General features: G+C 40.4%; 2 protein-coding genes across 6 annotated transcripts in view; one reads left to right on the forward strand and one right to left on the reverse strand.

Annotated features, from left to right (window-relative positions):
• Positions 1 to 10,010, reverse strand: part of PTDSS1 (phosphatidylserine synthase 1) — a 29,248-nt gene extending 19,238 nt beyond the window's left edge. For all 3 annotated transcript variants that reach the window (XM_040075176.2, XM_040075168.2, XM_040075185.2), the window contains exons 1-4: positions 9,736 to 10,010; positions 4,375 to 4,466; positions 2,827 to 2,871; positions 569 to 693 (exon numbers count right to left, since the gene is read on the reverse strand). In XM_040075176.2, coding sequence (XP_039931110.1) covers positions 569 to 693; positions 2,827 to 2,871; positions 4,375 to 4,466; positions 9,736 to 9,914 — 441 coding nt within the window. In that variant the 5' untranslated portion in view covers positions 9,915 to 10,010. The remainder of the gene's footprint in view (positions 1 to 568; positions 694 to 2,826; positions 2,872 to 4,374; positions 4,467 to 9,735) is intronic.
• A 163-nt stretch (positions 10,011 to 10,173) lies between these two features.
• On the forward strand, positions 10,174 to 25,657 carry MTERF3 (mitochondrial transcription termination factor 3). Of its 3 annotated transcripts, none has more exons than XM_040059128.1 (8): positions 10,174 to 10,287; positions 10,710 to 11,058; positions 13,239 to 13,391; positions 14,364 to 14,553; positions 17,562 to 17,709; positions 18,908 to 18,979; positions 21,686 to 21,847; positions 23,699 to 25,657. In XM_040059128.1, the coding sequence occupies exons 2-8, from the start codon at positions 10,728 to 10,730 to the stop codon at positions 23,891 to 23,893; spliced, it is 1,251 nt and encodes a 416-aa protein (XP_039915062.1). In that variant the 5' UTR covers positions 10,174 to 10,287; positions 10,710 to 10,727; the 3' UTR covers positions 23,894 to 25,657. The 3 variants fall into 3 exon arrangements, with proteins under 3 accessions (XP_039915062.1, XP_039915079.1, XP_039915071.1); XM_040059145.1 differs by having other exon boundaries at positions 10,273 to 10,298; XM_040059137.1 differs by lacking the exon at positions 10,174 to 10,287 and adding an exon at positions 10,292 to 10,450.
• Positions 25,658 to 26,105: the final 448 nt, after the last annotated feature.

Below are 26,105 nucleotides of genomic sequence, written 5' to 3' on the forward strand. Positions count from 1 at the left end.
CCATACAAACATGTGCTCCACAAGCTCCATAGCACAACAGTAATGTACTAAGGTCTGAGCAACAAGATGAGACAAAAGTTCTTTGAGTGTAGCACTGTGGCATCAAAAACCTTGATGTGGGACACATATCATACAGGCTTCATTTAGATTCTACCTTGCTAAGTCTATTTTCAGTATCCACAGTCATATCTATTACCAAAAAGATTCCGAAGCCACCCCGCTGCAAACAATATCATATTCCAAATTGCACACTCATCCAAACATCTACATTAGAAAAAAAAAAAATACTGAGAAGATTTTTTTTCATATCAGCAGATTTCAATGTAAATAAATTGTCATTGACACAAAGGACTTGTTGACTCTGTCAAGTATAGGCACAAACTTGCATTGCTCATGCCAGCAAATTCTAAACCAGCAACAAGGTGCAGCAAGTAAAATGGATGCATTTGTAACAGCTGTCAGAACTAAAGCATGGTGGTGTTCACGACATAAGACTTCTCCATCTATCCATTCCCACTCATATAAAACATGCCTTAAGTGTGTGCAATAAAGTGCCATGGATACATACCATAATATCTGCTTCCCTTGTGGCATATCGAAGATTAGGGTCCAGCCAGTACATCACTGCTTTTACCTGCTCAAAGTTAAGGAAGAGCACGAACACCAGGAACAGAAAATAGAGCACACTGAGACCTGCAAAAAGACGCAGTTTTAAAATCATGTTCACTCATGAAACTGCTTGGAACACAGAGCCCAAAAAGCTACTTTCAAACAGTTGTCCTACAAATTAATTTCTATATGCAGCAGCTACATGCAGAAAAGCTGAAGAGATACCAGTCAGATGGCAATGTCTGAGCACTCAGCCCTTCACACCCCTCCTGTGACAAGTGATACAATACATGCTTGACTGCATGAAGCCAATCAAAACAAAATCAATCTAATCAATTCAGACGTATAGTACAAGGCTGTGATCAGGAAGCTCCTCAATAAGATATCCATTAGGATCCAGGATTGCATTAGCTCTGTCCTTTTGCTTTAAGTATTCTTGGTCTCATTAGTGCAAACCCCTAAGCCTTTACACAGATTTCAACATAAAGATCAATTAAATAATGCCACCTGGAAATTCTGAGCTGCGCTGCCAATAAAGAATAATTATAAATATAAACTAATGCATGTCTGAGTTACTTCTGTGAGCTGGCAAATTTGCTGCTTGAACATTTTGAAGATAAATATGATTACTATTTATTTTCACACCACTATAAGTTATGAAACACAATTGCATTTGGGAGTACCATTTCTCTCCTCCCGTCTGAATAAGGATTTTTTTTTTTTTTTAAGAAAAACTTATTAGAATTTGAGTCCTAGGTGTAGCTGTGGGTAGCTGAAGCTTTTGCTGGAACCATATCTTTACATTATTGACAAGCTCACAGATATCCAAGACCACATTTGGAGGAGGCATATAAACACTATTTCCATAGCCTCAAACATACTTGTATCCTGCTGCAATGTCATTAGACAGAAAGAAGGCAGAAAGATTAATGTGAATAAACTTAGGATCTGCCATTCTAAACAAACTGCAGCACTACTAAAAAGGCCTTTTAAACTATAAAAGGACACACATGTTGATAGCCCCCAGTGTACACCAGAAAGCAACTTTTGTTCTGAGACACACACACATGCACGGGAAGTATCTATATGGTCCTGTGCAGTCCCTCCCAGAAACACAAGAGGAACAGATGTCACCCTGCTAAAGGAAGCACAGTCTGCAGGCCAGAGTGCATCTGGAAATGTTGAGGACGCACCAGTCCTGCCATTCATCTACCAAAGGGGTCTGAGAACTGAAGCACAGCTAAATGAACCACACCAAAAGAAGCAGAATTACACAGAGAAAAATGTTGCTCCTGATTTTGCACGCAGCCTTTTCCCAAAAGTACAGGGGTCAAGCTCTGACAGTATCAACATTGAGAATGACCTTTTACTCTACACGTGGTGAAACTTGAAGTGAGCAGTAAGACCTGTGCTCCCCAAACTTCCCAAGAAGCAGGTTTGTTTAATGGGCCCTGTCTAATCAGCAATATCCTCTCAATGTCAACAGATGAGTAATCAGCTACTTTGGGAAGCTACTTATTTTTAGATATAAGGTGGCAGGAGAGAGGAACATTCAGTCTGCCTAAAATAATCAAATGTGCAGTCTAGCATATGTTCTGTGAACCCTGTAAAATTCCTCATGATTTTGCTATGTAATTCAGATGTTTAAGGAGCAGGATTTCTCTTGTTAGTTTTGTAGCTAACAGAATTCTTTTTCAAACTATGAATGCAACTGATATTTACAGGTACTTTTAATGAAATAAGTTACAATTATGAATCTATACATATCAAGAATACTAAAAAATGTTAACATATACAATTATACAATTCAATAAACATATAAAGTAATAGCATATTTTGCCAATAATGAAAAGAAACTACCTACTCAATTGGATTTAGAAGTCAGACAGTATATGCAGTAGCTGGGGTTGGAAGAGCTGACAGCAGGAAAGGTGTGGGGGAAGGAGATTGGGAAGCACAAAACAGAATTAAAACAGAGTATAAGAACGAATGACACCTTTTCGGTGATTTCTTTTAGACCATCCTGACACAGAGTAACTACAATGATATTCCCAAACATAACTAAGAATAGATTATAAGCAACTGCTCAGGAGTGGGAGGAAAGTAACATTCACACAAGTTTGATGCACAATTAGGTTTCATTACAATTCCATTCACCAGAAAGTTAAAAAGGCAGGTCCCGCAAAATCAGTGCAGAAGACGGAAACACAAACTTACCAAAAACCATCCTCCATAGGGCAGGGTGAGGACGTGTAAAGGGTCCTAGAGACAGCAAACAAAAAGCTTATCAGGACACAGTCAGCAAGAACCACAAGATTTATTTTTGTCCATATCATGTATGACTACTTGGCATGAGCATAGATCAGTTCTTCATCAAACTATGTAATACACCTGAAAGCTGGAGCTCTGTATTGCTAAAAAAAAAACGTAACAGCATATTTCAGAGTGAAAAAAAGGAGACTGCCATTTGGTAACACAAAGAGAATTTTTCACTGTTTTTATGGAGTCATTTCCAGAACAGTAGCATTTCTTTGTTAAGCAGACACCACATCTCAGGTGTCACCTGAGGATGTCCTGACCTGGTTTCCAGACTGCAGCTTGCTCCCAGTTAAGACATCCCATACAAATTTGTCTGTGTTAACAAAGAAGCATGGTACTTAGCCTTCAGACCAACAAGAAATGTTACCGAACAGGCCTCCTGAAATTTCCAAACTGAATGTCATATATAGCTGATAAGAGGGAAGATATCTATGCTCTTTACCAGTGTCAATTTATTTACTTTAGAGCCAGTGATGAAACAGGTTTATTAGACTAAAAACCTCTCAGCTAATGTGAACAGCAGACAAGGTAAATCTGGTGAAACTGGAAAACATCTAAAGATGAATCATACATCCAGGTAGCAAGAAGTGGCTCAACAAATATTTTCAGCACAGACTGCAGACCTCTCTTTCACCACTCTACACATAAAGCTTGTTTTCCTCTGGCATTTAGTTTTTCAGGCAGCACTTTGTGAAAACCGTGCATATAGGACTTTTAACATATAGGAAAAACACATCCCAACTCTGCAGTACAAAGCTGCCCTGAACATGATCACTGTTTTATCCTGAACACTGCCCATTGTGAGACAATTTAGACTTGATCCAAGAACCACAATTTTGCTGAGAGCAATAAATAAAAATTAAAAAACCAAACCAGACAAACCAGGTAGAAGCTCTTCTTCCACAGAATTAAGTGACACACAAATGTTCTTAAGTTTTTACACTTTCTGCTCCTCACACAACTACCGAACTTTTGTCCGACTTTAACTTCTACTGAGCAACTGTGGTTTTACATTGTAAATGCAACTTAAACCATTTATATCACTATCTTCTGGTAAGGTGTTGTGTCTGAGAATTTTCAGAATTATACTTCTGTTGAAACACACTGAGTTAAAATTGTCCTAAACATTATTTAAGGGTCTGTTAGCATCATCACTGAGCAATCTGAGCTGCAACTGCACATCTGCAAATAGGACACTGCTTTTGAGAACTTGACTTCCTTGTTAAATACAGACTATAAATAACAAGCTATAAATAACACTTATCTCTGCTTGAGTATGACTACAACCCATTTTAGACTGTTCCTTAACATAAAAGAGTTCAAATGAGTAAAGAAAAAATACACTGAAAATTTGTATTCAAATAAAATTCAAAGTAAATATAGTGGCAAAAAAGAGAAATTCATGTTTAAAAAGCATGAAGTATAAGCTGTATAAACCTTACTCACCATTAGGAAAAGCTAGAACACTGATGATTAGAAAGAAGAAAATCACAGAGAGGATACCCCTCCAAATATTATCCTCTGGTACAGAATCATCCCTAAAGAGACAGACAACACACTATTAAAGTACATTATAAGGATGAAATCAATAGGCCCTCAAGATATATTATTTAAATAAAGAATACATGGAAATTAAATATAAGAAATATGCAAGCTCGTTATGTAACACATTAAGATAGTAATTGCACTGAATGATTTTCACTCTACATTTCTGGGCATCCCCTTCTTACAAGAGGTTTAAATATTTAGTAAACACATGCAAGCCATGACGTGTTAGAAGTGGCACTGTTAGATGCATTGTTAGAAGTGAGTGTAGAAGCAATGACCAAATTTAATATAAGATGGAAAAAATCTTCCTGCTTTAATGTTTATAGAAACATCATCAAATTACTTTTACATAGCAATTTTTACACCTAAACTAAAACCTCTGGAAGCCTCGATGCAATTCCTAGGTTTCCCTCTGCTGTTTTGGTGCTACATGCAATTCCCTTCACTTCCCTTTGCCTATCCCCAACAACAAATGCCTGAGATAAGGGCAGAAATAATGATTACAACCAGTCTTTAGAAATAATTAATGTACAGCTTGAATCTGTAACAGAGACACAGCACAACTTAAAAGACCCACAGAAAAATATCAATTTGGTTTTAGATCTATTAAGCCAAAGCTCTGAATATAGTATCATGCATTATTTGTGCCACTGTTATATTATTATAGCCAGAAGAGAGACCCAAGAATTCAGTTTGGAATGCCAAGGCAAACTTGACAGAGCCCTTTCTCTTCAAGCGGGTAGAATATGGTAGCAAGATTAACAAAATAGCCCTCACCTAACTTTTCTAACCAGCAGACAGCTTCGGGGATACTTCAGTAACACAAACAAAACTTCAGACTATCATCATTTAAACACTGAATATTTCATAATTATCACCAACTACAACTGAAGTCAAAGTTTTATTATCTGCCTAGTTTTCACGTACTTACGATGAGTTTATCCATTTAAGTATATTTCTTTATTTATTCACAACATGGTAACAAAAGAATTCCCAGCAAACTTTAAAGGTATAAAGCTCTTCCTGGCAGAGCATCTGTCACATTTCTGGATGGTTCAGTAAAGAACCCATGACAGCATAAATGCTCTCCACATTAGATCCTTGCCGCAGTTAGAAAATATTTCTCACTTAGCCAAATTATTTTCCTTTTCCTTGAAACCAAACTTTAACAGCTCCACTGCAGGCTTTCATCACTGTGATGCATTTAAGCACTGTGTTAGTTTAAATGTATGGAAGGAAAAAGTGCATTAAACACGAATGGTTTCTCTGCAGGCCTTAGGGACTCCCCACAGCATTTTTTTAAAACCAGTTGAGTTCAGCTTTACCTGTCATCTTCCAGCAGCCATGCTGCACAGGCTGACATTTTATACCAGCTATAAACCCCAAGTCCCAGAACTTTACTCTGGCTCCCTTGGCAATCCCAAGACCTTATGCCATCCAGTGCACTTCCTAGCCAGAGCCTCTGGCTCTGATGGCTCAGAGAGCAAAACCATATCCTTCTTTTAACACATTCAAATACCACATGGGAACATGCTGTCATGACTGCCACGAAGACAATGAGCTTCTTCTTCTTTTTTTTTTTTTTTTTTTTTTTTTTTTTTTTTTTTTTTTTTTTTTTTTTTTTGTAGATGGAACAAATAACTACAATCACATCAATTCATCATGGCCAAACAAAGAAGTGGAAGACGTTGTGATCACAGCACTTAATTGCTGCATCAGGTGGGATGAAAGGTCCTCACCTTTGCATATCAGGATTCTAAGTACTACTCAGCTTCAGGAAAGCTGTCCTAGTCATGTTGGCCCCACTTCCCCCCAAAATCAACAAAGATGTATGCAGTGCTAAAATGCATTTCATTCCATGTGAGTGGCGAGGCATTTTATTTTGTCTTGCAGATCCATTTCACAAGGGATAGACACCCAATCTTCTTGCCAGAAGCAGATAAGGACAGGTGGGAGCAAGAAACTTGCTGCTGCGCACTAGCTGGTATAAGAATTAGCGTTTACCTGGAAGAACTATTTTGGGGAATGCCAAAGGGAAAGATGCAATCACAACAGGCTGTAATTGGGAAAATGTGTTAAATCTTCCCCTCACTTAGCCCCAGAAATATTTCCATTTTGAAATACAAGCATTCATGCAGCAAACCCAAGATTTCTAATGCTTATGTGGGAGGACAGATGAAAATTCTCTCAATTTTAACCCATTTTATGAGGGCATTTTTCAATTCTGTGGCTTTTTAGAGAGTAATAAAAAAAAACCCCAAAGTGCACAATAACTGCATAATCTTTATCCCTCTTCTCTTCTTCTCCTGAGCACTAGATTACAAAAATGTCAACTAGTGAGTTATTACATCACAAAAAGAGAGGATACTCAAATGAGGAAAAAATAGATAGGACACTAAATTGGAATGTGGGAGAGGGAGGAAAAATATCTTACATAAACTCAACCAAACCTAAATACACAATAATCCAGTTTAATCAAGCTCATTAATCAAGGGACATGGAAGACAAAAGCCCTACATCCTCACAAGTCTTACTTCTGCTTCTACAAACCCCTGCAGCTTCATACCAGAAGCTCCTAGTCTGTCACCTTCCTCGTCCTATTGTATCCCACAAAATATCCCTTCCAGGACTCACTCCCGCTAGTTGCCTCTGGGCTCAAAGAGGACCACACACCTCTATCTAGGGTGGAAGAGGACAGGGAAAGCTAGAGCCACTCCGCACCTCCGCCCCAAGGTGTAAGATGGAAGAAAGAGAAGCCTGTATCTGGCTCATTCAGCAAGAAACAACCAAGGAAGCTGCAGTCATTGTTAGAAGCACTAGAAGGATGTGCTTTAAAGAACAGAAAACCTCTATTCCCTACTTTAACATAGAAAAATTAAACACACATTTCTTTTTCTGGATGATTATTATTACCATACCTGAAAATTACTGCTATCTGTTTCACCCTTATCTGTCAGCTCAAAGACTGTAGCAGCTGCTCTCAGTGATCCTAAGTCCTAAGGAGGACTTCATGCTATGTATGTCTTGCTACACGCAAGGGAAAAGCAATTTTCAACTTTCATGGAACCCTTCACATAGTGCTGACACAAAATTATAGAAGAGACAAGAAAGGCTCTAAGGAACAGAGCATTTCCTCTGTCTATAGTGAAGTTCCTTAAAAAATAAATTTTACTTCACAACATCAGCATGAATCTATCATAGAAAATCCCCCACTCAACGAACTGACGAGGAGAGCTACGGAACAACTGACAGCAGAGGGGAAGCAAAGAATCACTTGTGACACCTTACAGGGTCCTTCGCCCAGGAAGTGGGAAAATGAACTTAAACATCACCTTATTGCATGAGTCAGTGTAGACTCAATGCAATAAGCTGATGGAAACGGACACAGACTGTAAAAGCATGTGGGAAAGTATCTCCTCTTCCCCAGTTTCTCAATGAGTGTATATGGTTTGGATAGTGTCTCAAATGAGGCCCAGAAGCAGCACTCATATCACTCAGGAGATCTATGAAACTCCTACAATAGTTGAAAATAGCAGAAGGAGGAGAGGGGAGAAAGTAAAATGAGAGCACCTTCCACAACCTGAGAAGAGGTTAAATAGAGAAGAGTTAAAGAGAAGTCAACTAGTATTTAAACACATGAAGTGAGGCAGAGAGAGACAGAGGGAAGAAAATGAAACTGAAGAAGTCAGTTAGAAAGTCAGCAAAACAAATGGAAAGACAAACCAGCAATCCTCTTGGAAAAATGCAAACAAACATCCCAGAAGTGAAGCAATTTTTATTCGGGCCTAGAAGACTCCAAAGTGATGAAATTGCTTCTTAGCTCATCCTCTGCTTGAAAGAATTAATGGCAAAATTCCTTCCCCAAAGGTGAGAAATCAATTCCATTAATCCTTCAGAATGTCATTGTGATGAGAATCTCTTAGTGACTCAGAAGCTTGACCTAAATTAGCCCTTCAGGGAGAAAAGTGATCAGGCAAAGGGATGAGGAGCACTTGTAGCAAGAGGTCTGTAATTAAACATTGTAGCAGAGCACAGAATACTCTATGATCATGGAGTTAAGATGGGATCCAAGTAGAACAAAGGATGTGCTCACCAAAAGTATCTTCCTTGGGGCCATGCACATGTTGAAACAAGAAAAGGCATACCTCAGACCATTTGCAGTTACGCTATTTTACATTTCCTCATGCTCCTGTCTCAACTCAAGCTAGGCTTGGCCATTGTTGCACAGCTGATAAAAACTATCTATTTGGATTCTTAGAATAAAACATAAGATTACACATTGAACTGTGTATCAGACTTAGTGACAAATAATGACTTTCTTACATCAAATGGAGAGCTGTCATGAATTAATCTTTTAAGGTGACTTTTAAGGGAGTGATTCACCACCATAAGAGTTTAAACCACAAGATCACTGAAATCCATGATTGTGTACACACAATGCCACAAAAGCTTAAATGAGCCTAAACCCACACTGCACTACCTAGCCAAAACCTCTCAGAAATCACTGCCTAGAGACTACACAATTTAGTCTCAAGTAGGATTATGCAATCATCTTCACATCCAGCAGGAGGCAATAAAAAGTATGCACAACTTCAAAAAACATGCAAGATACCCATCAGACTGCACCTCTATACCCTTTGTTTTCAAGTAAGGCTCCCGAAAAATCTGTCCATTCCTAGCAGGATCACCACGAATGACTGCACGGGTGATGCCCACAGAGCCCCTCCTGTGGTGCACAAAGGATGGGCTAAGCCCATCCGTGCCAGGGCCTGAGCCAGCCTGAGACTGGCCACAGACAGTGTGGGGTACAGAAGCGGTGCCACGGAACAGTCATTCCCGTCCACTGCACGCTTGGGAAATCATCGACATGACTGATGTCACTGCGGGGCTGCTCGATAGCCTAATAAAGCCCATTTTTGGCAACTCCTCGAAACACACATTTTAGTAGAGACTTTAGCAGAGATCCTCAAAACGTTTAACAAGTTCCCAGGAAGCGCAGTGGGGCTGATAACCGCTCTGGAAAGGAGGGCAGGGTGCCCGCTCTCCAGCACGGGCCTGCCGAGCAGGGGGCGCGGGCGCCCGGCGGCGCAGCACCGGCCCGGGGCGCGCACCGCAGGCACGGCACGGCCTGGCCCGGCACGGCCCCTGCTTGCCCCGGGGCCGGGCACCGACCCTCCCCATTCCCTGCCCGGACCCTCTGCCCGCCGGGGCTGCCGGCACCCAGGGGCGGGGCAGCGGCTCCCCGCGGCGGCCGCGCACCTGGTGAAGGCGAAGGCCATGAGGCTGAGGATGGTGAAGCTGAGGAGAGTGATGGTGTGCGGACGGTAGAAGAACTCCAGCGTGATATCCTCCACCTGCTGCTCGTTGATCATGCGGAAGTGCAGGCGGTAGTTTACGTCGTCCTTGCTCAGGGTCCGGCTCCCCACACACGACACCATCTCGCCCCCTCTCTCTCTCCCCTCGTCTCAGCGCAGCTGTGGTTGCACAGGGCGGCGCGGCCCGAACCGGCGCGGCCCGAACCAGCCCGGCCACCAGCCCGGCCGCCCGCGCCGCGTCCCGCCGAGCGCAGCCGAGCGGGGCAGCGCCGCGCCCGCCGCGCCGAGGGGCGGGGCTCGCCCTGCCGCGCCCACAAGGCGAGAGAGGGAGCAATGGAACACGGGAGGGGGGGAGGTGGGGCCACACCGACCCTTTAGAACACGCGGAGAGAAGGACGCCGCTGCCTGTTCCCCCCGTTTCCTCCCGAGTGGTCTCGCCCGGGCCGGGCCGGCGAGCGGGGCGCGCACGTGGGCCGCGCCGCGCCGTGCGGCGCAGGTGAGGTGCCGGTGGGTCCCGCTGCTCCCGGGCCGCGTGGCACTGCCCCTTCTCCCGCAGGCTGTACGCAGAGCCTGTCGGTCTGGGGAGCTCTGGGAGGGGAGGGCGGCGAGCGCGGCCTAACCCAGCCTCCCCGCCCTGTGGCGAGTGTGCGGTGGCGGCTGTAAGCGGAGGGCCCCATCTCCCTGTGAGGGTTTCGGTCCTGGCTTAGCTTCCCCCCTGCTCCCAAGGGAACGGCTGTTCGTACAGGGCGGCGGCCTTCACACCCGGCTCCTCCGTTTCTCGCGCGTTTAAAGCCTGAAGGCAGCTACGTGGTTCATTGTAGTGAGGGATTGCTGTAACGCCCGGGGGATTCACGCTCCTGGCTCTACTGCGAGGCAGGCAGCACCTGTGTCAACTCCGCACCCATTTTCTCCCTGTAGGATGCTGTGCTGAGGTGGATGATGGCTGTGTGGGCTCGGCAGGCCTCCCGCTGGTGTTGCCGGCTGAGCGCGGCCCGTGCTATTGAGTTTCCTCGGAGGCCGAGGAGTGGCGGCTGCCCCGCACGGGCCTGCCGTGAGTTTTCCCCTCTGAGGGTGCTGCCCGCTGGAAAGGAGGCGGCTCTGTGCAGACTGCAGGCATACAGGCAGGTGTCCGTAGGAAGCTGTTCCCCGCCCGACAGCGCCAAGGATGGATCCCTCTCTTCTCCCGAAAGTAACTTGCCTTCAGTACGACAGGAACAAGCAAAAGCAGAAACATTACCTGATCTGAGTGCAAAAATACTGGACGAAGGTAAGGGGCTTTAAGGGATACCATTTCTCCCTGGTCTTCGTATTATGTTTTCAGTATGCTGCTCTTTAACCCCAGCCGGGTTCTCCTTTTTTGCCCTGTTTGCGCAAAATATGTATCTGGAGTTCCCGACTTTCACTTCTGTTTAGCTTCGTAGTTAATTCCGATATTTATGGTCAATGTAGCTTGCAAAGAGTACCTTTAAAGTGAGATAAAGGTACAATGCTTTGGGTAGAAATGTAGGTCTGGAGCTGCCATTTCAAGGAGTTTTCATAACCCTACCTGCATCTGCTGAGTGTTTGCCTTTCCCTCACAGATGTGCTGGTATTAACTAAAAAGGGGGGGGGTGGGGGGGGAGGTGTTTGTTTTCTGGAGGGCAGGGTTGTTTTTATTTTGAGCGAGGCTGGGGTTTTCCATGCCTGAAGCAGCTCACACTACAGGGCCGTGTGAGGGATCTAGGATGACCAGCAGGAGGTAGTAGTGTGAAGCCTCCTTAAGCACTGCCCTGATGAGAAATGCTTGCCCAACTGTCTCCTGAGGAAAGGAGATAAATGCAACGGCGCTTTGTTGTTGTTGCCCTGAGGAAATTTACTCACTTTCCCCCTACTTTTATGTCTAAACGAGGATTATAATATTTCCATCCTTTCAAATTATTTTGGGCATGCTGAGGAAACTTGCTCTGAATTACATATCAGAATTGTATGTTCAGATTCTGCTTTGAGCCCAGCCAGCCTGCATCATACAGAGCTTACTATTTGGGGTGTCTCAGAGCTGCAATGGAGATCTGTGTGTGTAGCTGGTTCTGAAACAGTGCTGCACCAATGTGATGGTGTGTGGCTGCACCTGCGATGCAGTTTATCCACATGCCAGATTTTTATCTGCCAGCAGACTGACTGGAGAATGTGCGTGTGTAGCATTTTGCCCAGTTGACAGTCTATATAATAGGATAAACATAATTGATAATTTTGGGGGATTTTGGTAACTTGAAGTATGACTCCCAACAGGCAGTATAAAGACCTCAAAGTGGTAATAAGAGATGTGCATGCATCTGGAAAGGCCTTTATTGTATATTGGCTTGGTCCTCAACAAGTTGAAAAAAAAAACCAAAACCACTTTATATTCCTATAGATTCCTAGAGAGTTCCTATTCAATTGTAAATATTGCTGAAAACATTTTACTGTGCTTTTGTTTCTGAGGCTGTGAGAAAAAGACAAGACCCTCAACAGCTATCAAGCTAGTCTGTGCAACTCTTTCTGGAGCGTTAGGCATATCCTAATTACTTTGGAATCTGTTGTAGTAGAGTTGGTGTGCCTTTGTTTCTTGACATGGAACAGTGTTACCCTGGTCTCCAGGAAGCCATTATACAAAGGTGTAGAGCACAGAAAATACCCTTCCTGAAAAGTTTATCATCAGGGTGTCTGATCAGTAATCAAACTGATGATTGACATGGATGCTAGAAGCTAGCCTGCAAACAGTAATCTTAATCTTGCCACTGTGAGCTCCTGTCAGTGGAAAAATAGATCTGTTTAAAGCATTGTTTTTTTAAAAGACACTGAGTTCTGTAACTTGGAACACTTAAGGGAAAACAAGCACGGTCATGTTCCCTTTGAAACCTTAGTGAGCAGGAGATTATTCCTTTTGCTATTAGAGATAGTGGCAGTCAGCTGCCTTTCTGTAATGGATAAGATATAATGGCTTGGCTGGAGTTGACTATGAAATACATTGAAAGTTAAAACAGCTGCATTTCAGGCATCACATTCAGGAGACCCACAAATAGTGGGCTTGTCAGGTTATGAAAAATAATCTTTGCAGTAGCATTTTATTTGGCTGTGATCAGGCAAGAATGCGTTTGTGAAGATGTAAAAGATGATTCTTTTCTAGAGGGTGATGTGATCTGTTGTCTGCAGTGGTCCAGGCAGCAGACTGAGGGCAGGCTTGCTGGGTACTACTCTCAGATTTGGCCATATGAGTAAAAGTTGATGGGCAGTGACCAGGAGATGGAACAGAGGCAAAAACTGGGAGCAGAGTCTGTTTTTATGTTTTCAAATAATTGGTTGGCTGTTTATCATGTGTCGCAGTGTTCCTGCATTTTGAAAAGGATTTTAGGAGATCTGTATGGCATTAGGTGGGACCAGCTTTGTCTTTCACAAAATGCATTTGGGTCTTCTATATTTGTTTCTTAGACTGGGATGACATCCCACCTTCATCTGCTTTGGAAGTGATTTCTGAGGAAGAAGCTGTACAGATCATTGCAGAACCACTTCTTCCCATTCAGTCTTCCACACTCCGAGATTATGTTGATCACTCAGAAACCCTTGAGAAACTTGTCCACCTAGGTATGTGTGATTTTGTTTGTGTGATCTACCTATGGCAGGAGCTTTGGAGATCATGTAATCTGTGCTTTGCTCTTACTGGTTACTCTGTAAACTTGAAAATGGGAACAGTGACCAATGGTAAAAAGCTGCAGAATGTTATCCAGGGTAAATGGACAGAAACAGGGGACTGTGTCACTAGCAATGCCATGCTACTGGGAAACAAAGCTGGCTGGTGTTCGTCCCTTAGTGCCTAGGGAGTTAGAAGGAGGCATCTCCCATGGCTTCAGGAGATGAGGATTGCTGCATAACTTAATTGGTCTTTCTTCTTTTGGGCTGGTTAAGGATGCTTTAATTTGTTGCAAAACAACTTGCAGCTCTCAATCCTTGGAAGGAAGGAGAGAGAATGGTTGCTGTGCATAATCTTAGGAGTGAGGCAGAGCACATTGGAGAGGGATTGATGAGAACCTTCCTTCTCATCAGAAAACATTTGGCCTACAGAGATACCCGAGTTCAAGCTTCCTGACCACCTTGTTGCCCAAACATGCAAGGAAGACTAGAAAGAGGTGTGAGCAATTAATATTTGAGGGGAGGAATCTGTCTCCCTGTAGTAAGAAATTGCTGTGTATGAGTCAGTATACAAAGTCACTTCATTGCAAAATTTTCATCTTCCCTTTTATAGCAGATTTGGAAATTTCATGCACACATACTTCTGTGCAACAAGAGCAGGTCTCTAAATGTGGCACATGCAGGATTCACTGCAAATGCCTTTCTTCAAAAAATAAACTCAGCAAAAGCTTCTAAAATGACTGCTTATTTTATCTGGAGTCTCTCCACAATATACAAGGTGTTGTAGTCTTGCTGTGTTGGGTAATTAAAGTTTGCAAAATCAGTGCAAAAAATTGAGTAGTCTTATAAAGTCCAATATGCCTTTGTGAAACATTTACAGAAAGCAGGGTCTCTAATTAAAACAACTTCTAATTTTATTTGTTGTAGGAGTTGACTTATCCCAAGTGGAGAAACGTCAAAAGGCAGGTCAACTCTTACTGACCTTGGACTTTGAAAAAGATGTAAAAAAAATACTTCTGTTTCTTAAGGATGTGGGTATAGAAGACAATCAACTGGGACTGTTCCTGACCAAAAATCCATACATCCTTGGTGAAGATCTGGAAGCTTTAGAAACCAGGTAAGCCTTTCAAGCAGTAGCAGGGTGTTAAGCCCTTTGGCTTGAAGATCTTGTTTCCCAGTTGCTTTAGCCTTGTCTGAAGGAACCTGTGCTGCCTGCTGCCTCCTTTCTTACTCAATCCCTGTCTCCGTGTTCTTGTGCCTGTTGGCACTAACATGCAATGGTATCATAAGTCAATACCTTCGTCCACCTATTAACAAATTGTAACAAATTAACAAACTGTCTATTAACAAATTTTACTGTCCATCTGTGTCTCTGCCGCAGAGGAAGCAGCTTGCCATCTTAGGGCACTTGCTTTACTTGTGTCAGCTTTCTTTCCAAAATGATATCCCTAAGGCTTTACATAAATTTGTACAATATTAAACTCTTCAGTCACAATTTGAAACCTTGTGAATTCTGCAATCAAAGAAGCAGACCAGATTCTTCTGTGTTGACATCTAATAGCAGCAGGAGGTTTTGATGACATATTTTTCCAGTTGTCCAGCTGAAACTCAATACAACACTACAGCGAACTGATTTGTGTGTGTGTGTGTGTTGTTCACACTTGTATGGCCTTAAACTGTTCTTCAGTCTTTAAAATGAACTTTTATTTATAATATTACTCCTAATTCAATAGCGTTTTTTTCAGAACAACTCCTCTGTGTGTATGTGCATATTTAATGAACTCAAAACTTCCCAGTACTCCGGGGAAGAAAGTCTGTCGTCTTGGCTCTTGCATGTAGTAGCATTTCTGTCTGAAACAGAAATCTGAAAGTACAGATGTTTAGAAACAGGCACATGAGTAGACTCTTGTATAGCATAGGTCTAGCTTCTTTCCCCTCTGTTCTTCTAATCTCGTGTTCAATGAGTGGCCTTTCAGAAGCAATATCCAAAAAAATAGCCTGTGTCACTTTCCGGCGGTAGTTTTGAGTCTAAATATCAAAGCATATTGCTTACACCCTTCTGAAGAGAAGTTTTGGGGGGGGATTTTGTGATGAATATCCTAACTTTTTCATGAAGTCCAATTTTATTTTCAGTGACTCTCATGTGGCACCAACTGGTTAGTGAGGTAGGGGCTGAGCAGTGCGATCTGATTTCTTCTTAATTTTATGCAGTATGATTCCTCTGTAAGTTTGACTCTGGTGAATGATTTCCTGCAGGCTTTAAAGTAAGTAAGTGTGCTGTATAGGCTGTGAAGTGAGTGTTTCTCAAATAGCTGTCTTTCGAAAGCTGAGTATCACCTTTGCATAAACAGTTTGGTGCAGATGGATGTGGTATTGGTTACATCACTCTGGAATGTTTTATTGCTATGGATTCCATGTTGCCAGGAAACAAAACACAAATTTCAATAGGTTTGGCATTTGACTTCAGATAAACACTGTAAAAATCAAAACATTCCATAATTCCTAACAATTTTGACAGTTGCAAATCAGTGTCTGTACTGCAGCTGCACCAGATGCTTTGTTTTATGCTGGTGTTAATAATGACTTAAAACTGTTAACATGCTACATAGAACTGCTGAGCCCTGTAGTAGAACATGGGCTAACCTTGGTGCCAGCACTCACAGATGTATCTCAAACTTTGGCCAGGTTGGATAGTTGTGTTCCTTTAATTATGCTAGTTTCTAGAGTCAGATTACTACAGTCTTGCCATCCCTCTTTTAAGTTTCTTGCCTTGCCAGGAAGAAATACTTCAGGTGTGAATCTTAATGACTTGTTAACAGAAAACAAGTGGAGTCAGGACAGCCAAAAGATGTGATTTTTAATCTGCTCATTTAGCAGTTTCTGAGATGTTTGGAAGCTGTGTCATTTCCATTGTCATTGTCTGGTGCCTAGGGTGCTAACTTCTGTGTTGAGGTGTCTGCTCAGTTAGGAATTGGTCCTCTAGAGCTTGTTCTTATATCTTCCATGTGGGGGGTTTTGGCTTGTGATAACTTAATTTCTGAGGATGTGTAGAAAGAGGGAAGTTATACTGACTGGAAAGTAATTTTATTTTTTTTCTTTCCACAAGACATGGTTTAACAGAGAGCCCATTTTTTGCTAAATGTCTGCTTCTGCGGAATATTCTGCAACCCATTTAGTATCTTAATTACTACCAGATAAGCCAATTCTTGTTTGGTCTTAGTCGATCTGACTGCAAATACTTCCCAAATTGCAATTACTCTCATCTATAACCAGAGGAAGCCTGTCCAAATTGTAGTTTAGTTGTTTAGTACATGGTAGTATGTGGATTAATTGTGTCTCTTTACTTTGTGTGCTGTATTTCCCCTCTTCATGCCTTTTTTCCTGCGAGCTATGATAATCATCTACTGCAAGTAGTACTTGAAATAGGATTTTACTTTCACTGAAATCAACAGAGTTTGGAAAGAAAAAAAGAAAGAAAGCTCTGTTAAATATCAAAACTTTAGTCAACTCCTCTTGCTTTCTGATGACCAGATGTTTGTTACTCAATTGTTAGACCAGTGACTGAAAGTAGGGACCTATTTGTGGCAAATGTAATTTCAGCTGATGTAGAAATGTCTTTTTCGACAATATCTCTGCACACAGCATCATTGTATGATATTTCTACTCCAGTGCTATTGGCAAAACAGGAATGCATGAGGTATAGTATTCTGTTCTTTCAGCAGTAGAAATGGAATTCATTAAAATAGCAAAAGGCTGTATATATCTTCTTGTCCATACCCTATGATGATCCATTAATGTGTTTGCAATCTAGGAGACAGGCTGGTCGTTAAATGTAGGTTAACATAGTTATCTGCTTAAGTACAGCTGGAAGGAATTAAAATCTGTCTTCGGTATTGACATTCTGCTCTGAGGTTTATTTTACTTCTAATTAATTGGAAGGGAGGCTATTTTGCTTTTACGATAACTGCAGATTTCATCCTAATTATTTTTGGCAGGGTTGCATGTTAATGCTAGAACATCTGTCCGTTTATAAGATATCGCTGAGGAATTTAAGTGATCACTGAATAAACGGAGGCAATAAAATTTTCATCACTGGATTTTATTTTGTTTTTGTTCTCTTTCTAGAGTGGCTTACCTAAAATCAAAAAAATTTGGTCAGTCAGAAATTGCTCAGATGGTCTCAAGAGCTCCATATTTGCTGTTGTTTTCCGTGGAAAGACTGGATAACAGACTGGGTTTCTTCAAAAATGAACTTGGTCTCAGTGTAAAAAAGGTAAAGACTGAAGTCTTCAGGTATTTTGTTAGTGACAGTTGTATGAATACTCCAAGTGTTTGGAGGTTATCAACAAAAATTGTGCTATCCAGTAATGTCACTAAAGGGTTACAGGAGGGTAACATCGTTTTAGCTGTCTGTGGAAGTGATATGGACACCTAACATTCAGAGGACCTGAAATACAGTTTCTGAAGATGACCTGCTACCGGTTATTATCAAATAAGCATGTGTATGTCCAGTTTATTTGAGGGGGTTCAGAGGACTGAAATAATTACTGAAACAGCAAGCAGCTCTTTGAACTTCCGGAAAATTATTTGGTGCTCTTCATCTCTTTAAGATACTGTAACATACTTGCATCATCATTTAAAAAATAGTGAATATCATATCAAGATAAATGCCAAATCATATGCTCAGCTCATCGAGAGTGACATCTGGCTTTGCTCATGAGTGCATACCACATTATGTGCCTAGTGGGTATTCAGCACCGTGCTTTGGGATCTTCAGGGCAGGTAGTAGCTGGACTTGCCTGGAGTAAGTGGGCAGTGTTAGTTGTGTCCTGCAGTAGGTGGGGTTTGCAATGAATGCCAAATTCCAAGTGGAATCTGGCGTTCTTCTATTAGCTGAACAGTTGTAACTGCTACAGTGCCCTGTTGCTGGCCTTTCCATGTTTGAGGTGAGAGATCTCCTTGGAAAAGGGTTTAGTCACTACCTTATACTCAGGGTGGATTACAAGTAATCAGACACTTTAGGGAATGTGGAGTAATTTCTTGTAGTGCTGTTACACCGTGGTCTAACCAGATTCTGAAGTTCGCTCCACTGCCACTGAAAAATCCTTTTATAGCCTCCATTGGGTAGTGTGTTGTTTACTTTTTTAAAAAAAGATGGGAAGAAACAACTTGAAGGCTGAGAGAAATTGGGCACTTGAGCTTACTTTCTCCTTTTGATGTGTGCTTTTATTCCCTCTTCCTGTCTGCTTTACAACTGTATTATATTTTGTTTTCCAAAAGAACATTTTTGAGTAATGTTTTGCATCTTAACATACTGCTGCTTTGTGCAAATTTGTCTTTGGTGTAGATAAAATGAAATACAAAATGAAATGCAAAAAACAAAGTTTAGATAGGATCTTTGTTTCACAGATACATTTACAAAGAAGCCTTCAGTAAAACTCTTTAATTTATGTGGTTTTTTCTGATTGTAGACAAAGAATCTGGTAATTCGTCTTCCAAGGCTACTGACTGGCAAATTAGAGCCTGTAAAAGAAAATCTTCAGGTGAGCTTATGAATAGATAATAAAAGTGTATTGTATATCCATACAGTGTAAGGGTTGTCAGAAGATAAAATTCCTGTAGGGGATTGTGTACAGAAAGACTTTAATGAAATAATTTTAGTGGTGGTATAAAATAACTGTTGAATAATGTATTTTCCTCTATAGTGTGCAAGCTTACCCAATACATGGAGAGTTATCTTATTCTGTCTTCTACTCTGATGTAGTGCCTTCCTGCCATAAGTTGCTATATGATGACATAAATGGTTACCCATTTTTTAATGAGTAGAAAAATACTCTATCTTCCCCCTACCCCCTTAATTATTATGGGTTTTGCTAACTTGGATTGTCCGTAAGTATTTAGGAGCAAGAAATGTGCAGTTGATTATTTTTCTCCTGGCAGGTAACCAGCCTGCCAAAATGTGTATTTGACACCTATTGTCTGGTAGCAGATGGTCGTTATTAACAACTGTTGGGTAAATAACTTCAAACCCATGGGGATTACTTTCCCTTTTGAAAATGTAACTATGTATTGGTTTAATTACTGTGCTGTAAAGCCATCGAGGCCAAACAGCATGATGTAGTGTAACAATTTGTGAAATTCCATTATCCTATAACAAGTAACTATGAATCAAAATGTATAATTTTCAGACAGACTCACTGCCCTGAAACTATGAAACATTAGAAATCTTGCCATCTGAAATGTGTGTGTGGTAAGGGAGGAGACTGGAAAGTAGCAGACTGTTCTAATTAATAGTGCTTTCTTTTTAACACACATTGTTTCCACAGGCTAGGGAGCCATTATTATAATGAATGTGTTTTTAAGACCTTCAGTTCTATGTGACTATCTTCTTTATCTACCAAGAAATACAGTGTAGCACCTTTATTTTTAAAATATGTGAGAGAGGGAAAGAAAGTAAGAGTTTTTAGGTCCTCGCTGTTGGAATCCCCTAATTCTTAAAAGATCAAGCCTTTCAAGAGGTTGGATTCAGAGTCTGTGTTCAGACCTGCATGTCCTAAACTGCTGGTGGGAGGAACATAACAGTTCAGAAGGGAACCGGTTGTATCCCTCATTCTGAATGGTCTGTTATTTAGAAGGAAATACAGCAGCTGATATTGGTTGTCATAAGATACAAGCTGTGGACTAAATGTGCTGAAGGATGGCTTAGTCCGTCCTCTGAGGGTTTTAGCAAGCACAATTAGAGATGCACTGCCAGGGTAAAACCTGAAAGTTTGCATTAGCATTGCCTATTGTGGGAATAATGCATACTTTGTGGAGTTTTGCTAAGGCTTACTTACACAGTAAGGATATTAGCGTGTGTGGCCTAGAGAGTTATTGAATATTAAGTATATTTGCCGTCAGACTGACTGCAGTCAAAGCAACTTACACTTGAGCTCACCAATCGTGTCAAGAGAGCTATTCCATGTCACAGAGTAGAACATAAAAGCTCAAGATTATTGCCCCAATTAGCTCTACAGTGGGCCCAGCTTTATATCTGCAGTGATTTAACATGGGGTCTTAACTCTGGTTGTGTATCTTGATCCTGCCAATGCAGGTCCATGGAAGATACCACTCATTTTCATACTTGAATGTGATCTTAGTTGATTGGTATTTTGTGTGGTGCACATATATTTATAAAGCAAAGAAGTTAAAACAAGGATTTGAAAGACCTGATTATAGTTGCCTCTAGAAACTGTTCCCAGTAAGGATTTGGAAGTCCTAAGGTAAATTCAAAACCCAGATTCTAAGCCCTTCCCTTTATATTGACAGGCAGTTCTGGAAAAGAGCTGCAGTCTTGGCACATCAAACTGGGCAAAACAAAAACACCACCTTCTTGCCTATTGAAGTACCTTAGTTTGATATGAAAGTCTGGTTATGTTAACTGGCAAGCACACCCACTTCATGACTGAAAACAAGCTGCTTGCAAGTGTCACTGGAGGATAGAAGAAATGACTGACTTAACAGACACTCTTGTATGCTGAATTCTTTCTCAACAACTCAATTAATTGCTTGCCATTCTGCACTTTGGGAGGAGTGCTCATGATTTTATTGAAAAAATGTGTTTTGTTTTCCTTTTGGGAAATCGTAATTGAAGTCAAGGCAGTCTCTGAAAAAGACATCTTACTTTAGACATTGTTGAACTGTAGAATACGTTGAATACACCACATACTCTACACATCTCTTTTAGGTTCAGCAGTCTTAAATTGAAGGCTATGGAAATAACACTCCCTATTATAAAAAAATGTAACTTGGATACATTAGCAAAAGAGGTAACACATTAACAAAAGTAGGCACTAGCTATTGGATTGCTGTGTTTTACAGCTCCACAAGAAGAACTTCCCTTGACAGCTTGGTATGGAAAATGATGAAGGACTCTTAGGAGAGAATTTTTATGCTTGTAACTGCCATATATAGAGAGAGACAGGGGGTTTTTGTTCATATCTCAGACAAGCTGAAAAATACATAACCCTCACAGAAGTCATCTTTATTTTGGGGATATTCTGTAGACAAATTACACTTTAATCCAGAATGATACATGATTTGCGTTGTCTGACTTGAGAAGAACTGAAGTGGCAGATATTTTTGTGGCTTGCATTCTTGGCTGCATGAAAAAGGATAAAGGAATTTTGCATTAGTTTATTTCAGTGGCACTTTAAAATAAGCTGCTTGCTGTAGTTGACTTGTGAAGATAAAATTGTGCTCTCTTTTAGGTTTGTCAAATTGAACTTGGTTTTCAGCGTAATGAAATTCAACAGATAGTGTATAAAACTCCCAAGATTTTAACTGCAAGTAAAAAGAGACTCAAACAGACATTTGACTACTTACACAACATAATGGGCATTCCCCACCACATGCTTACTCGCTTTCCTCAGGTGAGTTGTTAATCTGGGAATAAATTGTCGATGCTTTTGTCACAACCACTTTACTAATGTGCTGAAGGTGGAGCCTTGCTCTATGCAGAGCATAAGTGAATTCTTCAACTAGCCTGAGACTTTTATTCTAATTGGGGTAATTTTTATTAGCAATCCAGAAAGTATTGAGGATTTTAGTGTGGAACTGCTGCATTTTTTCCCTTAGCACGTGTGATGTCCCTACCCACAGTCTTGTGAATTTTAAGGTTTTCAACAGAGGTAGTCATGCTTATTTATTCTGTATTCCTGCAAGAGAGATAACTGCCTGCTTAGGGATTTGCTTTTCCTGAAATCTTACCTAAGAGACACAAGAGAAGACAGATTATACAAAAGATCTGTTCATTAGATAACATTATATGTATAACACAAACACTTCTTTCAGGTTTGTCTATTTAAAAAAAAAAGCTTTAAAAATTTTAGGGTCTGAAAATGCAGTGTAAAAGTTGTCTTATTGTTGGCTTTGTGGTAGTTCATCTCATTATTGTTCTTCCCTTTGTTTCGAAGGGTAAGTGGAGAGTTTGCTCTGTTCCTTGTTCTTGGCACAGTCTCTCCCTCTTTCCTGTTCTTCGCTTTCACCCTCCAAAACTGTGAGTTCCAGGATACAGGTTGTGCACTCAATCTAAGGATGGTTGAGCCTTTAACTTGTGCATTCACAAATGCATGTTTTTCTCCCTGTACTCACTTCTATCCTGAATGACAGTAATGTTGAAAATAGGAAATGTACAGGAATTTTTTTTTGGTCAAATTCTCTCTGATGTTACAGCTGCTTTTATAACCATTCTTTCTGTCAACCATCTCCATAAATGGCAGTTAAGTGGGTTTTTTTCTCCTGTATTCTGACTCTTAAAATTCAAGGAAGGTAGAGGAGGAACAGTAGTTTTGTTTTTCCCTCGTTGTTCAAATTAGTTTGCATCCTCATGGAATTCTTCCATCAATGTAGTCTCTTTTTTAGTAGAACCTCTGCTTCTTGTAGCATTCATATTTTCATCATTATCTCCTCTATAGCATCTTTCATCTCCCTCTATTCAGTTGTACTGCTTAGAAAGGAACTTTGTTTTTACAACTTTAACTGTGCATCTCATCTTCCCCACTTCCCTCTCATTTTAAATGTTTTGCTGATTTCTGTTTCCTCTGCCACTGTTCTCATCTTTGACTGTCTAGATGTTTTTGTTTGTTGTTGGTGGTGTGTCTTGTTGTTGTTGGGGGGGGGGGTTTTGTTTGTTTGGGTTTTTTTGTATGTGTGTGTGTGGCAAGTATCTTCGATGGTAGGTATTGCTGTGCAGCAGAAGACAAGTGATTGTTTTGAACCACCACACTGCTTTTTGGCCAGGTTATGATGACAGGAGTCACATCCACTCACCTTTGCCCTTACCACTGTGCCAGTTTGTTGTTTGCATTATGCCATCTGGTCACCTCTTCATTTCTTCCTTATAACAGTGGTCATTTGAATCTGATGCTACAGGGAAAGCACTCCCTGTTACTGAATATCTCCACTTTCTTGGCTGTGATTACACAAAAGTAGTATAGTTGTTATATAGAAACAACGCTCAAGCACATTAGTTTTTTTGTATCACTCCCTGTTTTCTGTTGTGTGTGTGTGTCAGCATGTTGTATTGAAGTATTTATTTAGAGCTTAGATAATTTATTTATAAATGTAACCTACCTGGTGTTTGACATAAATTAAAGGAAAATAAACGTTTTTTTTTTTTACTTCCTAGATGTTCAGCTTTTCTAAAAAAGGCTCTTATTTTCGATGCCTCAGGGTCTGGAATTTAGACAACCTAAAAAAGTCTTCCCTTTTTTCTTTCTTAGGTTTTCAACTCAAAGCTATTACGAATCAGAGAGAGGCATATGTTTCTTGCATTCTTGGGAAGAGCCCAGTATGACCCAGCACAACCCAGCTACGTCCCTCTGGATCAGCTGGTATCCTTGCCCGATGAGGTGTTTTGTACAGAGATTGCCAAAGCGTCTATGCAGGACTTTGAAAACTTCTTAAAAACACTTTAATTAGTAACACATGTAAAAAAATATATATAGAATTAAGCTATAAAATAAACATAGTTTATAAAACTATTTCCCTCTAAGGTCTCTTAACTTTTTAATTACTGGTTTAAGAAGTCATTGTTTATGAAGCATGTAGGATTTAAAGGCCCACAGTAATACTTACAGTAACTTAAAAATGTACTTCAGAAGGATTGAGCCAATATGTTGATTGCTACTAATGCAAGCCTTGCAATTAATCACTAACTTAATTCAGAGTGGATGATGCAGCACATTAACAGAAAGGTAAATTCAAATTCTTCTTTTTTCTTTTGATAATGGCAGAATTTTGGGAGATTGGAAAACTGGCTAGTGACTTAATTCCCTGTCTTGTCCTCTGTTGTCTTCTCCTTTCACCCTCTTCTCCAAAAGTTAGAAAAGAAAAGATAGTGTGGTAGTGAAATAGTGTTGTGTTTACCAGCTTGAGCTAACAGTTATTTTCCTTGTATGGTAGAAAGAATCACACCATTAATATGTGACATTCCTCATACAGAAAGGCATTTGTTTCTATAGGTTACAAAGGTGTTTCCTTGTGAAGCTGACTGCTGAAATTAGTATCCTAAAAGCTGGTTAAAAATGTCAAAAAAGAAAAACCAGCAAACTGAATTTAGGCAAATTATAAAAAGAAAATAAAGCTGTTATTTCAGCTGTCCCTGAAATCTACAAACACTTTATTTTAGTTACTTTTCTCTTCCCCTTATTCAGTTTTTCCCCCCCCCCTCATACCAATGAGATTTGTGTGGCTTTCATATACAAGTTACCATATGAAAAGAGGCTGTAGTATATATTAAGGTGATAGAGTTGGTCAGTTGTAAAAGCTGAAGTAAATGCTGACATTGGGCATCATGGGAGTATTAAAAATACTTGATCTTATCATTATGCAAAGCATGTTAATATGGAATTATCAAATGCCTCACAGTGTATTTGGGAAAAATGAAAAGGCTGCCTAAATCCACATGCAAACTGATATTGTTTAGAAGTTTCCATTCCTTCATTAAAAACAGTCAGTTTCCTCCAGTTCAGGAAATCCGAAATCCAGATGTTTTAATTCGGATTTAAGCTTATTTAATGAAAAAGCCTCAATGATTTAAAACCTCATTGTTGAAGCTAAAAATAGCAATTTTTATGCACACAGCAGAATAAAATTCAAAAGGTGGGAAATAAAGTAAGGTTAAAGAGATTTAAAGAATGAGAATAGTAGTGATCTCTGGATTATGACTTTGGTTAAATTCTTAGTCATCCAAATTAAGATTCTGAAAAAGAAGTGCTTGAAACACATTGGAAAACCACATTCATTGTCTACAATATATATCTGAGATGACTTGCCTTTTTTCTCATGTTTCCTGTTCTATGGTCCTGGAAGGATTGCTTAAAATACTTTATTAAATAGACTGTTCGTGGTGGAGATGCATAACAAGTTTCATGGTGGCTGAAATGTGATGAATAAGCACTTTCCCCCATTTCCTCCAGTTAAATAAAAGTATCCATGTCTGATATGCTTACTTGGATTTTTGGCTGTATTAAATGCTAATAACAAACTATAATCTTCAAACGGTCTTGTAAAAAAATAATGTTTATAGTAAAAATGTTAATAGAAAGTATGTGGGCTCATAATGTTTGAGTTAACTTTTGCAGGTTTGCTGCACTAGCCTTATTACTATGTATTACCATGTGACAAAACATTGTAACAGAAACTATATTACAGAGTCTGTATATTTTGAATGCCTCAAACTTTGAGCTTTAAATTCCTTTAATATTTTTAAATGTAGAAATGATTGTCGCCAGAGCTAAACCAGTTTCTTTGAAATGTTAAATGCACAAGCTTCTGCCGATGAAGAATGGAAGCAAAACATTTAGTGGGAGTGCTAAAATGGGAGAGAGGCTCGAAGAACTTTGAGGATCATGACATAAACTTTGCGCCTTTACTATTAAAAATAAACAAACAAAAACCATAAAAACAAACAAACGAAAAAACCTTTTCTGACTGAAACTGCCCTCTCCGTTTCTTTCAAAACGCAGTGGTCCCTTCCTGAGGGAATGGCTGGGCAGATGCAGCGATCAGAACGCAGAGCCGCTCACCTGGCGGCTGCGATAGTTGAGCAGAGATGGCTTTCTGCTTCTTGGCGTGACCGATGGGTGCTTTGCTCATCGTGCTTTACAAAGCTCCTTTTTACTTGTT

This window comes from Hirundo rustica, chromosome 1 (genome assembly GCF_015227805.2).
Source record: "Hirundo rustica isolate bHirRus1 chromosome 1, bHirRus1.pri.v3, whole genome shotgun sequence".
In the NCBI taxonomy this organism is placed as follows: Eukaryota; Metazoa; Chordata; class Aves; order Passeriformes; family Hirundinidae; genus Hirundo; species Hirundo rustica.